Source organism: Nothobranchius furzeri, chromosome 11 (genome assembly GCF_043380555.1).
Source record: "Nothobranchius furzeri strain GRZ-AD chromosome 11, NfurGRZ-RIMD1, whole genome shotgun sequence".
In the NCBI taxonomy this organism is placed as follows: Eukaryota; Metazoa; Chordata; class Actinopteri; order Cyprinodontiformes; family Nothobranchiidae; genus Nothobranchius; species Nothobranchius furzeri.
In genome coordinates, this window is record NC_091751.1 from 61,193,029 (window position 1) to 61,209,450 (window position 16,422).

At 42.0% G+C, this 16,422-nt stretch overlaps 1 protein-coding gene across 12 annotated transcripts in view; it reads right to left on the bottom strand.

The window, feature by feature from the left end:
• Positions 1–6,262: 6,262 nt before the first annotated feature.
• The window catches only part of ctnnd2b (catenin (cadherin-associated protein), delta 2b), a 225,541-nt gene continuing 215,381 nt past the window's right edge, over positions 6,263–16,422 (bottom strand). For 8 of the 12 annotated variants that reach the window (XM_054735870.2, XM_054735916.2, XM_054735767.2 and 5 more), the window contains 6 exons: positions 14,177–14,426; positions 13,104–13,197; positions 12,840–12,966; positions 10,558–10,686; positions 9,991–10,067; positions 6,263–8,868 (listed from right to left, as the gene is read on the bottom strand). In XM_054735870.2, coding sequence (XP_054591845.1) covers positions 8,605–8,868; positions 9,991–10,067; positions 10,558–10,686; positions 12,840–12,966; positions 13,104–13,197; positions 14,177–14,426 — 941 coding nt within the window. In that variant the 3' untranslated portion in view covers positions 6,263–8,604. The remainder of the gene's footprint in view (positions 8,869–9,990; positions 10,068–10,557; positions 10,687–12,839; positions 12,967–13,103; positions 13,198–14,176; positions 14,427–16,422) is intronic. The other 4 variants (XM_054735967.2, XM_054735815.2, XM_054736039.2 and 1 more) reach the window with 1 other exon arrangement.

The following is a 16,422-nucleotide window of genomic DNA, read 5'->3' on the forward strand; positions in this document are numbered from 1 at the left end:
CACGGTATTCTGGGCAGACGAAGCCGACTGGACAGTTCAGTGTCTGGTGACCTCTGACATTAAGGCTTTTCCTATGCTACACATTGACTTGTTGCCTTGTTTTTACTTGAATCCACTCACTATTTATGTGAGGTGTAGTTAATGGTGCAAGACATTCAAAAGCACAAAATATATCCCTAATTTCTGTAAAGATGTAAGATTTTAGGCCTTTTGATAGCTTTTATCACGTCATTTATTCTGGAGCATTTGGCCGATCTTGGCTTGGTAAGAAGACCAAAGATTTCTTTCTGGCTACTTGAGCTGATTGAAGCAAGACAGGAGCACGGCGCACAGGAGGAAGTCAAAAGTCATTCACCACTCATGCAGAGTACAACAGGTTATCTTTGAGGAAGAAAATCACTGCTGCAGAATTTGACAGCGGAGCTGAGGAGCCAGCTCACACAGGCTTTGTTAGAGCTTTGTGGCGAAGCTGAAAGGCAGAGCCAAAAATAAACAGCTTAGTTCTTCACTGACATTCTGACTTCTAAAGCCATCACGGGAACGTCTACTGTCTGTAATGTATGTTTCCCAATCTGTGAGCGAAGACGTATGGGGGCTGTCATTAGCTGTTCCTGGATGACAACATCCACGTTTCAGTTTTGCATCGACATCAGGAGAAATAACTATAAAAGCTGCAGTGTAAATGTTTTGAAGTAAAACGACAAATATGGTGTTTACAGAAAGAAAAATGGTTTTAAGCCAGGATTATCATTCTAATAGCAACTAGCAGTTCAGTAGCCAAGTGACTTTCTCTTGCTTAAATATACCTTCAGCTGCGGAATCCAGACGCTGTTACCAAAATCATGATTCTAAAACAGGAATGAACAAAGTGATTAGTTTATTCACGGTGGTTTCTTCATTAAAGAACAAACAATTGGGAAAATCAAAACAGAATGCCCTCTAGTGGCACAAACTCAGAATTGTAACTAAACCTTAGAAATCCACCTTCAGAATGAGGTGAAATCCTTGTTTTTTAGAGCAGCTTTATACAGTATTTTACAATTCTTACCTCCACTTTTTTTTAATTACCATGTAAACATGATTTTGTTTACATTTTATTAACTGAAAGTAGGGCTGGGCGATATGGCCTAAAATCAATATCACGGTATATTGAGGAGTTGCGATAAACAATAACTACATGTATGCGCAAAAACAAAAGTTGTCCACTAGATGGGGTTGTCACGCGTATTACGTTGAGTCACGTTGTCATGTGACTTGAGGTGGTTCAGCTCCTTAAAGGGACATGAATCTCGCCAACCCACACATTTTTTTATTACCCAGTTTATTGACATGGGAAAAGGAAATTGGTTAGAGTCAGAAATTTTGATAACAATAAGGTTTTGATTTATTACCCAGCCCTAACAGGAAGTGTTGTAATCAGTATCTATTGAAACAAAAATAAAACAATCAAATTTGTTTGATTTTATGCTCTGATTCTTCTCTTAATTCTTACGCTTGGTAATTAAATACATAATTACATTTATTAATAGTTTATTTTTTGCTCTCTCAAGGATGGGACTTTGTATAGACGGGAAATCTCAGGTATCAGAAACAATTATTTTTTCTCTGGAGATGGACATTGATGATGAAGTCAAGATCTCAGAAACCTTCAAAGAAATTTTTTAACTCAGCGGTGGCTCAGTTTTACATATAAAGTAATCAAGTACACTAAAAACCCAGATAAGCAAAACACATCTAAACAACAACTGCAAGCCAAATTAATTTCTGAACTAAAATTCCCTTGCCTTAAAATGTTGCAATTAATTCTTGGACATTGACATCATTTTAATCACTTATAAGCTTTTATTTTTGACTGTTTACAACAGCTTTTATCTGAACATGAAACATGACTGTGGTTTAGAGAGGAAATGTATTTAAATGAAGTTGTAATGAATGGTAATAACTGTGTGACGTTTGTGTTTTGTCAATGCACACAGAGATTAAAATAATTACTCTTGGGTGTGGTAGCATTAAAACAATGCTCAGCTGACACATTATTCAGTATCAATTAATATGTTGTTTTTTTAAAGTCGATAATAGCACTAAAGTAACTCTGTGGTTTCTCTATTTTATTTGAAGATGACCCAAATTTGTGTAGATCTAAAAAAAAATTAAAACAGTAAGTCAAACTGAGAGGTGGATCATAGTAATTCCCCACAAACATACTGCTGGGAGCTGAACAGCTACCTGAGGATCTGTAAAACCACCTGAAAGGAGGAGAAAGATGGATGGTAACTCTGTGTTTGGATGGGAGACAGATGTTCCTCTCGTGCACTTCAGCACTTGTGGCGACATAAGAAACACAAGCCAGATGCACTGTGGTCCTGCAGCGTGTTGATCTTTCTGTGAAGACTCATGCAGATTAGACCTGCAGGACTAAAATGGCTGCCACCCCGACCTGCTGTGCAGTGTCCACTGTTGACCACCAGAGAGCACTCATGACCCTTTACAGGTCAACCCTCAGTAGGCATCTTTAGCACTGAGATAAACATCTACACGCACGCACGCGCGCGCGCGCGCACACACACACACACACACACACACACACACACACACACACACACACTTTCCTCACTAAGAAATACCTCACAAATGTTCTAAATAGTCTTCCTCTTGTCTTTGCAAAGGCATAAATGCTCTAAATGATTTTCCTCCCTTACCTCTGCACTTAGTTAAAGGTACAACATGTAAGACTTTTTCAATGAAATAAGCACAAAACAGTCTAAAGATGAGTATCCAATGAGTGAGTCTAATCATTTTGGAAGGAAGGTTATGTTGAAACAGATCTGCTGGTGTTTGTCTCCTCACAAAATGGCCAAAAAGTGTCATAGTCACTGTTCACAATCCATGTGTCGGCGAAGTTGCCAGCTCTGCGTCACAGCACCGGCATTTGTCAACCTAAGCCAGAAACAGGAGCAACCCAGAAGTAATGTCTGGTATCCCTGAGAAGCATATTTTTGTTTTACGCTAAAGTCTCTTTCACTCCGAATACAGGGCAGATGCAGTCCGGTTTCCGTTTTGCAGTGATTCCCAATCAGTGGGGTGAATGGGGGGATGGGGCAGAAGGAAGGGTGCGGGTTACCTGTGATGCATTATCCAGTGTTTCCCCTACATAGACTCTGGCACTGTGCACATGGAAGGGAAGCACTCGTTGCGCAACAATGGGTTCAGATATCTGGAGATGTTCAGCACACGCACAAAAGTCGGTGTAGATGACAGTCCATCTAGAAGCACCTGGACTACATGAGTAATAAATACATTTGGTGTGACTTATATGGAGTAAAGAAGGCAGAAAGCTAACGTTGGGCTAACGTTGAGCTAACAATGCTAATGGTGAACTTGGAGCAAATAGTCAGCTTTAAAAAATATCTCAAGCTTTTCCAATTGCCAACAACTCGACGTTAGAGTGAAAAGCACGTTGCTCAGCCAAATAAAAGTTGCCACCTGGATTTAACTAAGCAAATAGGTACAAGCCTCTTATTGGATAATTACTGCATGGGTGATTAGTTTTCAGCTGGCAACAAGTAATTTGACCTCAACTTGTTCAGTGAGCTGCTTCCCATTTCTTAAACTACTATGTGGAAAGACACATCTGGTGGTCGTGGAAAAGATGTTAGACTGTTTGGGAAGGGTCAGATCATTGGCATGCAACATCTAAGGAGAATGCAGAAACGAGTATAACTGGGTTAAGAACTGTCCGACGCATTATTAAAACTGGTCTGATGAGTCCAGATGGACCCTGTTCCAGAGTGATGGTGCATCAGGGTAAGAAGAGAGGCAGATGAAGTGATGCACCCATCATGCTGCGGGCCTACTGTACAAGCCTGTGGGGGCAGTGTTATGATCTGGGGCTGCTGTTGGTCAGGTCCAGGTTCAGCAACAGGAGGGGCTCCAAAGATGAGGTCAGCCGACTCCGTGAATATACTGAATGACCAGGTTATTCCATCTTCCCTGATGGCACGGGCATATTCCAAGATGACAATTCCAGAATCCATCAGGCTCAAATGGTGAAATAGTTGTTCAGGGAGTATGAGACATCATTTTCACACGTGGATTGGCCACCACAGAGTCCAGACCTTAACCTCATTGAGAATCTTTGGGATTTGCTGGAGAAGGCATTTTGCAGCGGTCAGACTACGGGGGGGTTCGTTTCAGCCTCACAGGCTCAAGGGCACTAAATTCAGGTAAGAAATTGTTTTGGGGCCAGATGGAGACAACTTCTTCTCTGTCTTAAAGTTCCGTTGGTCCTCAACCTCTCAAAATCCAATAATGGCGTAAATTAATCTATCCCAATCTGTGCTGATTCGTCCACTCGCTCCTTGATCACATTCACCCTTTGTGCCAATGCATGAATCTCAACCAAATTTCCAAGCTTACGACTCATCTCGACAATTATACGAGTTTATGCATTCACAGTGCAGTGTAATCCATCCCTGAGCTCTGGGAAAGAGCCAATATTCCTCGACAGCTCATTAATTTTCCGGTAAGCCAGGTAACCGCTCAGACCAAACGGCAAGAAACCTGACACCAACACCACGAATATCCATACGTCTTCAGAATCCTCTACAGACAGTTGAGATAAGCAGATCAGGTTCCACTGTTTCCTGGAAAAAGCTCCTGGAACGGGGTGAGAAAGTAACTGTTTTGTTAAAAAAAATTGGCTGCAGTAACCAAATTTGACCGCAGAATGTACTTCGTACTTCATTCTTAGGTAATGCACCTTTAATTATTTTGCATTTTGATGCATCAAAAAAGCCAAAAACAAAAGAAGTCGTAAAAAAACCAACAATCATTACGTTTGTTTAAGTCTGGCAAAACGAAACGGACTCCAAATATATTAATGTTCAAATCAGAAATCTCTGCAGTTTTCTTGTATTTTTCAACTTATTTATTTTAACTTGAACAAGATAAAACAAACTGAGTGAGACAGGAACCAAAAACTGAGACATTGTCTTTTGTGCTGAATGAGAAGCTGAACTGAAAGCTCCTGATCTACGGGTTCATCATTTCACCATGTAAAATGTAAATAGTAACATCCTGAATACGAGCAGCTGAATTGATCTTGCTCTGTAGGCTGAACGGGCTCTACCTTAGACTAAAGGTGAGGAGATCCGTTATCTGGGAGGAGACTGGAGTAGAGCTGCAGCTTCTACCCACCAAAGAAAGGTCATGTGAGGTGGTTTAGACCTCTGATCAGAATGACTCTTGAGGTCTACAGGTTATACCCCATTAGAATAAGATTCCAGGACAGACCCTGAACATGCAGTTCAGAGAACAACTGAGGATCTCCTTGAAGCAACTGGTGAGTCCTTCCAGGAAGAAGGATTCCAAAGTTTCTCTCCTAGTCATGTTGCTTTTCATTTAACTAATTCACTGCCAGACGTTTCTTGAACGGTAAAGCCCTTAGCTGCCAGCGTTTCTCACCATTTTTACAGTTTTTTTTAAGATTCACAGAACGTTGCGCGCTAGGATGATGTAGATGCCAAAACAACCAAAACAAAGCGGAGACTCACCTCTTACATCTGGAAGAATCTGCACGTTTCGAGCTTTATCCGTTCTTTCATAATCCGTTGTTGAATTGTGATCGACAGACACTTTTCCGGTTCACGCCTCACCTGTTTTTACAGCAGCGGCCCAAAACGATCTCCTAACACATGGATTTTCTGCTTCCTGATCACGTGACGTGTGACGTACGCGGATGAAGGTAAAGTAAAAAAATGCAAATGAAGACTTTGTCATTGGCAGTGAACGGTTGGATTTAAAATTACAATTAAGCACCGATCTTAAAGTAAAAGTTCACAATCCAGATGGATTCGAAAAAACAACAACTAAACTTGGTCTTTAAGATTTTGAAAATCAGGACGCTGTTGTCATCTTGGGATTAGCTGATTGGATAAATGCATAAGAAACCAGGTTAGTCCAAGTTCTTGAAGGATTTTTCTCTTTGCTCATGCCAAAGTGGCTGCTGGTCTTGTTCTTGTTTTCTAGTCCTCATGAAAGTAAACTTGATGTGATGATTTACATGCAGATGACCTTTTGACATGCTTGCAGGGTTTGTTACCAAGAGCCGTCAGTAACATGAAACAGGCTGTTTCTGACTGAGGATGATCAATAACCGCCAGGAGGAGTTTTAAACAGCTGCTTGTAATATCCTGTCTCAACCTGTAAGTAGTTTTCATGTGTTCATGTGTGATTTAAAACTCATACAAAAACAAATCAGAAATCAGATGTTCTTCAATGGTCCGTTTATATTTTTGGAGCAGTTGCAATCTGTTTGAGGCAATAGAAAGATTCACAATTGTCTCTTTAAAACACATTTGGTCTAGCAACAAAAAAGGTCACCGACGTTATATCTCCATACAGGTCTTATAGTCAGGTTTTCTGCCTAAGGATCACAAAGACATACAGAATGTTGTCAGTTTCCAGATGCATACTAACAAATACAGCACATCTGTTTCTGTTCTTTTCTTTTTTAAATCCAGTGTGTGTTTGTGGGGAGCACTTGCATCACGAGTCGTTGTTCAAGCTTTGGAAGATGACCCCCTAAGACTTCTAAAACAGCAGTGGGTAGGGAGGGCCGGGGTCTGTTGTCATCCTCTACAATTAAGTCCTGATGATAAATACTTATGCATTTTATTTTTTTACTTTTAGACACGATGGGATCAACTGAACTCCCACCTGATAATCTGCTAACACACTGGAGAGGTGGCCACTGTAAAAATACAGACGTGTTGGTAATACTTCTCTGGATGTAGCACCTTTTTGGACTGACAAAGCGGATCCCCGGGCCCCGGTCTATTCTACTCCACATAGCAACAACATTACTACACAAAGTTGACGATTTAGTGTGTTGACCAGAAAAAAGAAGATGTGAACAAAATGCCTACATGTAGCTGTATTTTTTTGTATTTTTTAATACAAGCCTTTAACCCCATAATGTTGCTGCTATTAGTGACATCCACATCTGCACATAAAAAGTATATATTTATATTTATATAATATATATCCATACTCTATTAACAGATTTGTCTACCATGAAGTTAGGATTGCCACCCATCTCTCAAAAAAGTGTTTCAATTTTTTTTCGTACTTTAAACATTGATTATTTTACAACACAGAAGTCTACTAATTTTGTACAACGTTCAAGCAAGTTAAGCTCCGCCCAGTTTTGCTGCCCCTTGGGGTTTTCTTTCTCCAGTTTTTGCCCCTCGTTTAAAAAAAACTTAATCCTAGTGTTCACTTGTTCTCAGCAAAACACGTTTAAGAAAACCAAACAGAAAACAAAGCATGTACAAACTGGCATCAAGGATGTTTAGCTGAAAACCTTCAGCTCTATTTGGACCCTTTTATAATGCACCCTAAACGTCCCCCCATTTAGCTGAGGGGGGGAAAAAACGCTTGTTTGGCACGGTTATTTACACAATGAAGGACAGGTCACTAGAAGGAAGGGCTCCCCCTGAACAAAAAGAGAGGATTTGTGACGTTAATACAAAACAGATAAGTACCAAAACATGTAAGTGAGCCTAGAAAAGTAAAGCAAGTGGAGCAGAAGATGCTGCTCGTGTTTAAACCTCTCGGTAGACGTTCTGGCAGCTGGTACCATCATCAAAGTAGGAGCACCGTGACCCGGCGTTTCACAACCAGTGTTTCACATTTGGAACAAGTAGACGGGCGAGTTAGGAGTGCATTACGCGTGATATTAAACGAGGAGTGTGAGGCGAAAGGCCAGACATGACACAGAAAATAGTGCAATGTACAAGGACACAATGCATCTCTGTGAATGTACACCAAATACTTTACAATCAGGGTTTAAAAAAGTAAAAACACAACCAAAGAAAAGAAGAGAAATAAAAAGTGTTACAAATGATCAAGAAGTCCAGAGGTGTTCTCCGCCCGGAGGAGGATACATCGTGATGAGAAACCAAAGTTTGCATGATGTACTGCATGTCCTACGGCTCTGCTTCTTGTGCTTCACGTTACTACAAGCCATGTTGCTATACCACATATTTACAGGGATAAACCAGGCTTCTCTGACACATTCCGTTTTGCTTCCCTTTGGAGTCTCTTTTCCTCTTTCACCATTCCTTATAATCTTTACTTGTTTGGCGACGTCGCACCTCCAAGTTTCCCCACAGACAGCCTCGCCATACCCGTCTCTATTACGTTCTTTAGCCAAAAGCCTCCTGGCCCAGATGTCTTTCCTCCATCTCTCACAGTTTTGGATCTTGAACTGAACACAGAAACAAAATGTGTGTCAGATCGGTTGGTAGTGTGCATGCACATGCGTGGCTGCTCTTCCGGTCTGTTTTTGCCTCCTCTTGCTCCTTCCTCCACGACTCTGAGAGGAGACTTATGTCCCGTCCACGTGTCTCTGTTTCTTGTGCTCCGTCCTTCCTCTGTCCTGTCTATAATGCTACTCAGAAACTACAGGGGAGGATGAGGAGGGTGAGAAACTGTCCTCCCAGATCTCGTTCCACCCTTCAACTATGCTCACTTTCTGTTTTGTATTCCATCCTTCATCTTGTCCTCCTCCTCCTCCTCCTCTTCCTCCACCCTTGTGTCCCTTCAGACCCAAGAGTCTGGTGAGGCTGGATAGTGGCTGGTCTCGTAGTTGAGCTCACTGTACGGCCGCGAGGCCGAGTAGAAGTCTACATAGTTCCCGGTGGACTTGAGGCCCTGCAGGTGCATATTGAGATCCCCCTGTGGTGGCCGACCTCCTGCGTGAACCTGGTTCTCGTAGAAGGCCTGATCCTCGTAGTTGCCATTGTCAGTCGGGGGAGGGTTTTGGAAAGGAGGGTAGGGCTCCGATTGTAAGCCTTGTGAAGAAATCTGGAAGGGAAGCAAAAACATTACAGGCATTGTTGATTAGCTGTCTGAAACAAATTAAGCAGTGATTTGAATGAATCTTCCTCTGTATTGTCTCTCTTTGTCTCTTTTTGTGGCAGACTCTCAGTTTTCCCAGATTCACAAGCCCCCTAAAGTCCCATCGTTAATAAATCGTACTGAGCGTACTTTGATCGGGGTTCAACGCTTCTTCTAAAGGGCAGTTCTCCAAGAGTGTGGCTTCAGGCGAAAAGCTGTGTCAAAAAGCTTTGAGAACAAAAACACAATTATCAATAGTTCAGATTTGCAATCCTTATGAGATGATTTAGATTCATGTGACAGCCGAAGCGTTGGCCTAGGCTGTGATAAGTCTTCCCTCGCTTTGACACCGGCAGCAGGCGCAACCAACGCCTCAACCAAATGCAAGTAAAGCAAGGCAGCCATGATAAGCATGTGTGTGCGCATAATTAAAAGCAAGCGTATTCCAGTGAGAAAAGACCTTTTCCTGATGATGTTTGATTTGCCCAGTTCTCTCCTTCTGAATTGATCATTTTGACACCTCCGTAGTGAACAAACAAAGCATCTCCACAGGCAAACGGCTCAGAACAGATTAAATGAGAGTGAACTCCAGATTTACTGACTTTTTTTTACTTCTAGGTTCGGACTCTTGATTTCTTCATATCTTTTTATACCTCCATTTATAAATATTATACAGTCTGATCACAAGATTAATTTATGATTTCGTCTAACTGGAAGTTTTTTAATGTTTTCCGATTGTGGTAATAATCCTACTCAGATTAAGGGCTTTTCCAGATTGACGAGAAGCAGTGTTTGATCTCTAAAATTATTCCTGTTATCTTTTTATTTCCCAACTTCATCAGACACATCTAAATGTTTAAAACCACCAAACTACTGCTTTACATAAGCATTCGACTTTATTGAAGATCAATGCTTTTGATTAGCGGAACTAAAACCTGTTCAAAACCAGCGGGTTCATTTAAAAGGGAACATGCTTTCTTATTCTTAATTTCATCAGTGAATTCCGTTTATCGCTTAATCTGATAGTATAAAGGATTACAGCTGTGAGCATGAAGTTTTATACAAAAGTGAGAAAGTTTGAAGCCCTACCTGATTATACTTTAGGTCATCAGTAGGAGACACATATGCTCCTCGATGAAGAGTCGAAGATCCACCAGAGATTTGTCCTGCAGTGACAGAGAAGATAATTGAGATTGAGACTTGTTCTAAGGAGCTATTCAAATCAAAAAGGTGGCTGTTTATTATTTCAAGCCTATTGTGTTTCATTGTAATCATTAGATATTTCAGAAGGACAATGAAAAGACTCATTTGCCACAAAATCACAAGAAACCCGACAGTCGCAAAGGAAGCAGGAAATGTATCCAAGTGTTTTCAATTAAGCAAACCTGTCTTGTTTTTTTAACTGTTTATAAAAATAAACAATTTTAATGATTGAGTCCAAAAATGTCTCTCTGTCGAATACGTATGAGAGCAGGATTTATTCTCCCACTGTTCATAACGTATCCTCCCAAAACTCTGACTGCACACGTGTAACGAGTGTCTGTAAAAGATCTGTGACTCTTTCTGTCTCCAGACCCGTTACTCCGACTGAGCACAGCCACTCCTGGGAAAAAAGAAGAGTGTCTTTGTGACAGACATGCAAAATGGAAATCCTACCCGCCATGGCGTCCTTCCGGGACGTGTGCTCGCCCTTGTTGCCATGGAAACTGGCATTGCCAGTCGACTCGTAGTCTGCCTTTCTCTCCTTCAGTGCCATCATCTCTCTTGGGGATGCAGGAGCACTCGCTACATACGTGCACAAACACACACACACACACACACACGGAATATCTTTACCTTTACCTTCATTAACATTTTATTATCACACAGGAGGGACAACAAGTATTTACAACATTCTAAAACCTGTTCACGGCAGAAAGGTCGGGGTGCGTCGTTCCTCTGCACGTCTGAGCTGCTGGTTTTACTCTCAGCTGAAGCTCGGAACTCTGAGGCTTTTCTAAAAAGTAATATTGCCTCTACGGTTTGTGCTATGACTCAGTTGGTGAGAGACATTTGTAACAGATCTTTACTTTTGGACAACTGTGTGATTTCAAATACTGAGCATGGACGTAATTTTGGGGGGGGACAGGGGGGACATGTCCCCCCCACTTTTCCCAAAGTCAAGTTTTGACCCCTGCACTTTTTACCATCCAAAAACAATATTACACTATATTAAATTGACACTGGTTGAGCTCTAGGACCAAGCAGAAAACAACCGTTTGTGCTGAAGCCGGTTTTCCATTAGAACATACTGTAAAGATACCCCCCACCCCCGTGTCCCCCCCACTTCTAAAGTGAAAATTATGTCCATGATACTGAGTCATTCCTTCTGCATGTTTTGAAATAAAACACTGATACGAGGGGATGAGTGGTCTAGTGAGCCACGCCGGTGGAAATCCTGCTCTCTTTCAGAACAATGCAGTATGATCAACAGGCTTTCACATGAAGCAGCCAGTCTGTGGGGCTGCCTCTGCCTCTTTGTGTCTCTCCTATATGTTATAAAGTAGTTAACATTGATTCAGATGCTCTGTAATGCTCGGTGATAATATCACCAGTCCATCAGTTTTCTGTCAGCGACTGCTGTTGAAATGAGTTCATTGCTGAAGCTGTACCACACAATGGAGCGTTTATATCCGAGTGTGACCTCAAAGGACTACCTGTGTCTATATGTAAACTGGGAACTGTAATTAATAAAGATGTCAAATTTACTTTTAAATTAAAGGCAAAAGTAACATATACGATAATCCCTATGATTAAGTGAATCCATTCAATCATCAATCTTACCATCAAAGGGACCCTGAGTTGCTCGATAGTGGACCTCTTCCCTTACCAGTTAAGTGGAATTTATTCAAAATAATTAGACTAAACTTCACACACACACACACACACACGCACGCACGCACGCACGCACGCACACACACACACACACACACACACACACACACACACACACACACATATGCTTGTACTTCGTGGTAAAGATTTGTTTTGAATGTGATTTTTTTAGCTAAATATACTAAATGTAGCTGTAAACTGAGGTTTTTCTAAATGTTTGTGGGAAAAAAATTATAATGCACCTTTTAAATACATTTAATTGATCTGATTCTTTGGCTCCACAAATAGCAAAGACGTTACACATGGTCAGAAAGTTTCATCAGTCCAGGACCATTAATTTCCCTCTCAGATTAACAAAGTATCTTTGAACCATTAAAGATGCATTATGTAAGAATGAAGCAAGAATTACCTCATGTGGTCAAATTTGGGTACTGCAGCCCATTTTCTAAACAAAACTAGTCGGCTGTTGCCAGTTACGAATCAGCGCCAGAAGATTCTAGAAGACGAGTCATACACGGTAAATTGATAAGTATAAAAATATATTTCACTGTAATAGTGATATTTTGATAATTCATTAGTAGCTTAAGACTTTTTTAGAGCCAACAATTTGTTTATAATTCATTGTTAGCAGTGTTAGCTCAACGTTAGCTTCTAGCCTTTTACACTCGATATTAGAGTAAAACAAAAAGATGCCGTGGCTTCTTACTACGTGTCTTTTTGTCAATATTTAAAGGAGAAAAACTAACAACCCCCTGCTGGCTGAGAGACATTAGACTGTTTTATGAATATTTCACTGTGAAATTTGTACTTATTGTGCCTCTAAGACCTCAGAGACTCATATTATTCAAAGACTAAATTTGACAACACAAGGGCGGGAAACTTTCTTAATGGGTTTGGAGCAAGGATTTTACCTGACAGCACAGTAATTTGTCAGTAGTCGCTGCAGTGTGAAGGTGAAAGCCGTCTTGAGCTATAAAGGAGCAGCGTTCGTTTGACTGGACTCTGCCAGCAAAGAAGGATGGGGGTTAAAGGGAAAGACAGGAGAGGGGGAGGTGCAGACTCACCTGATCGATTGTTGGGGGAAGTCCGCACCGGAGAGATGGAAGGAGTGCGAGAGGAAGAATAAGGTCGCTGTCTGTCTCGCTCTATTGTGGAGGAGGAGCCAACAAAATGGTACTGAGAATAACCATCCTGAGGTAAGATGGAAAGAAAAGAGATGAGAGGCTTCGGAGATATCGCTCCATTCGCATAGCTTCCAGTCATATTCATGATGAAAACACCCACATGACGGACATGTTTAGTGTTTTACTTCCAGACGAAGGCTGTACCTTTTTGTAAAGACTGCGTAGGTCTCTGTACTGCCACATGCTGTTCAGGACTTGAGACGCTGCTTTCACCACTTTGGGATTATGTCTGGGAATTCAGCAGAGAGCAAAAACACACAGCGTAAAGCTTCACCGTACGTTTGATGTTTGCTGCAGGTTGGGGTTGTAAAACCAGCCAATGTTGTTAATCATCAGCTCGCTACACCTTCAATCACAGACAGCCACATTGTTTCAGTCGTCAGATATAAATTGATTTAGGCCAAACACGCAAAACTGTTTTTCTGATTGATTAACTGGTTAATATTTCACCCTGCTTCCTCCATGCTCTGACTCGACTGATGGATGTGAGTTTAATTGGCTCATATGCCATTATCGGCATCTGGGAAATTAAACTTTATTTCTCTGAGACATTTTAGTAAATGCTAATGTTTTGAATTCCGGGATGCCAGAGACGCAAAGCAGGGAGCCAGTGAGAAATTACCTTTATTTTTTGGCAATTGTGCATCATCATGATAATTTTAAATCTTTGGGTGTGACAGTTGGGAACAATTTTGCCTCAAATGATGTCTCAGGCAAGTGCCATTTGGCTGATTTGCATCTTCATCTTAGAGAAACACAACACTTCAGTCATTTGTTGATGGCTGAGAATCAAAGCCGAGTGAATTCAAACATCTATAACTCACACAGATTTCACCATATTACAATAAACAGAAGTGAACTTTTTTGTCCCGATTATGATAGAAATGGAAACTTCAACTACTTAGACGTTTGTCATGAAACCTGCTGACATCTAAACCAATAAACCTTTTTTGCTTGGTAAAGTTAAGTTACACCAGTTTCTATCCATGCTCCACTGGAACTTCCTCCTGCTTCATTAGGTTTCATCAGTTGATCCGTTCAGTACATTTAGCCTGTTTTTGACACCATTTTAAATTAGATTGTACCAACAATTCCAACAAAACAAACAGGGTTTTTAGTAGCTCTTCTCCTGAAGTGCTGAACCTTGTTTGGAAGATTGACGTTTTTTCTTCTTTGTTTACACTCTTCGCTAACGAACGTCTTCCCATTTGGCTTACTTGTCTCCCTTGCTGCGGGCGATGCCGATGAGCTTCTCGATGCCACCAGCGTCCCTCAGGGCTTTGGTGTTCTCCATGTTCTTTGTGATGACCTCATGCAGCGCACAGCATATAGCCGTGATGGTGTCGTCCGACATGGTCTTCCCCACCAAGCTGCTGCTGTTGGCATTTCCTCCTCCCCCACTACTGGTGTTGTTGTTGTTGCTGCCTCCAGGCAAACGGTGCACCAGGTCCCTCATAGCATATTTACCTGTAGAGGTGGAGGTAAACATGAGGAGAGGGAAGGGAGAAGAAATTAAAGTTGAAGATTGAAAATCTTGAAAATCTTAACTATTTGGAGACTTATTTCCTGGTATTTGGACATCTGGCCTCTGATTGGACAACAGCAGCTCGACTCTACCACTGACTCTGTTCGTTTTGCAAAGTTGAAGTTTTATCTCCACAAATACCACAAGCCTGAAGGAGTTCTGCCATGTGGTGGAGTTGCTAATGGTTAGCTTTTGCTAGTCGAGTGGTTCTCTGCTGTTTCCTGGACACTAAATCAGCACCTTGGGCTTCCCGACAGGGTCGCGGAAGGCGCTTTATAAATAAAGCTTTGATTGATTGATTGATTAAATCAACAACAGCCTTCCCTATCGTGAGTAAAGATGGGTGAGTCCATGAACATTAAGTGACAGTGTGACATAGATCTTTCAGGTTTTTCAAAGTCTAGAATTTCACCATCGATTTTCTAGCTGAAGCTAATGCAGGAGATAGGTGTAGGAGACTATTTTCATGTTGATGCACGTTCTTGACAAGAGCGAGTGAGGCATCGACTCACTGATTCACACCACCAGGATCTACAGCACTGATATCAGAATATCATTCAGACTTTAAAAGTGTGGTCGGATGATGACAAAGAAAGGGAAGGTAGTCCACACAGAAGGGGTCTCACTCCCAGAAGGAACAGCAACAGACATTGAGGACAGCTGGAAGTACCTTGGTATCCCACATGTAAATGGCAATCTCAATGAGGCCGCAAGAGAAGGAGCCACAGACAAACGTCGACAAAGAGTAAGGCAAGTCCTTAGAAATCAGCTCAATGCCAAAAACAGGATTCGGGCAGTCAACAGCTACGCCCTGCCAGTAATACGATATCCTACAGGAATAATAAGCTGGCCAAAGGAAGAAATACAAACCACAGATGTTAAGACAGAAGCTCCTAACCATGCAGGGTTCCATCCCAAATCCAGTACACTAGCTGTAAGGAAAGAGGCCAAGGACTAGTATGTGTCAGAGCCATTATCCAGGATGAAACATCCAAGACTCATAAGCACGTCAAGGACAAGACCCTAACAGATGACATGCTCAGTGAATGTCTTAGACAATGGCGAACAGAGGAGGAGATGCTGGAAATACCATTGTGGAAGGACAACCCCCCCCCCCCCCCCACCCCCCCCCCCCTCCACACACACACACACATGGGATAAATCACAGACAGATAACTGAAATGGCTGATATCAAGAAATCCTACCAATGGCTAGAAAGAGCTGGTCTGAAGGACAGCACAGAGGCTCATCATGGCTGCACAGGAACAAGCCCTGAACAGCAGAGCAACAGAGGCCAAGATCTACCACACCAGACAAGAACCAAGGTGTAGGCTATGCAAAGAGGGCCCTGATACAATCCACCACATAACTGCAGGGTGTAAGATGCTGCCAGGGAAAGCATACATGGAACGCCACAACCAAGTGGCTGGCATCGTGGACAGAAACATTTGTGCAGCGTATGGACTGGAAGCCCCAAGGTCAAAGTGGGAACACCCCCTAAGGTGGTTTAGAATGAGAGAGCCAAGCTCGTGTGGGACTTCCAGATCCAGACTGACAAAATGGTGATGACGTACCATTCGGACATTGGGGTGGTGGACAAACAAAGAGGACAGCCATTGTTGTTGATGTGGCAATACCAAGTGATGGCAACATCAGGAAAAAGGAACATGAGAAACTAGTACCAGGGCCTCAAAGAAGAAGTTGAGAAAGCCTGGAGAGTGAAGACATCCGTGGTGCCCGTGGTCATCAGAGCACTCGGGGCCGTAACCCTCAAACTGAAGGAGTGGCTAAAGCAGATCCCAGGAAAAACATCAGACATCTGAGTACAGAAAAGTGCAGTTCTAGGAACAGCTAAGATACTGCAAAGAGACCCTCACGCTACCAGGTATCTGATGGAGGACCTGAGCTTGAAAGGATGTGAACCCCCATGGAGAGTGA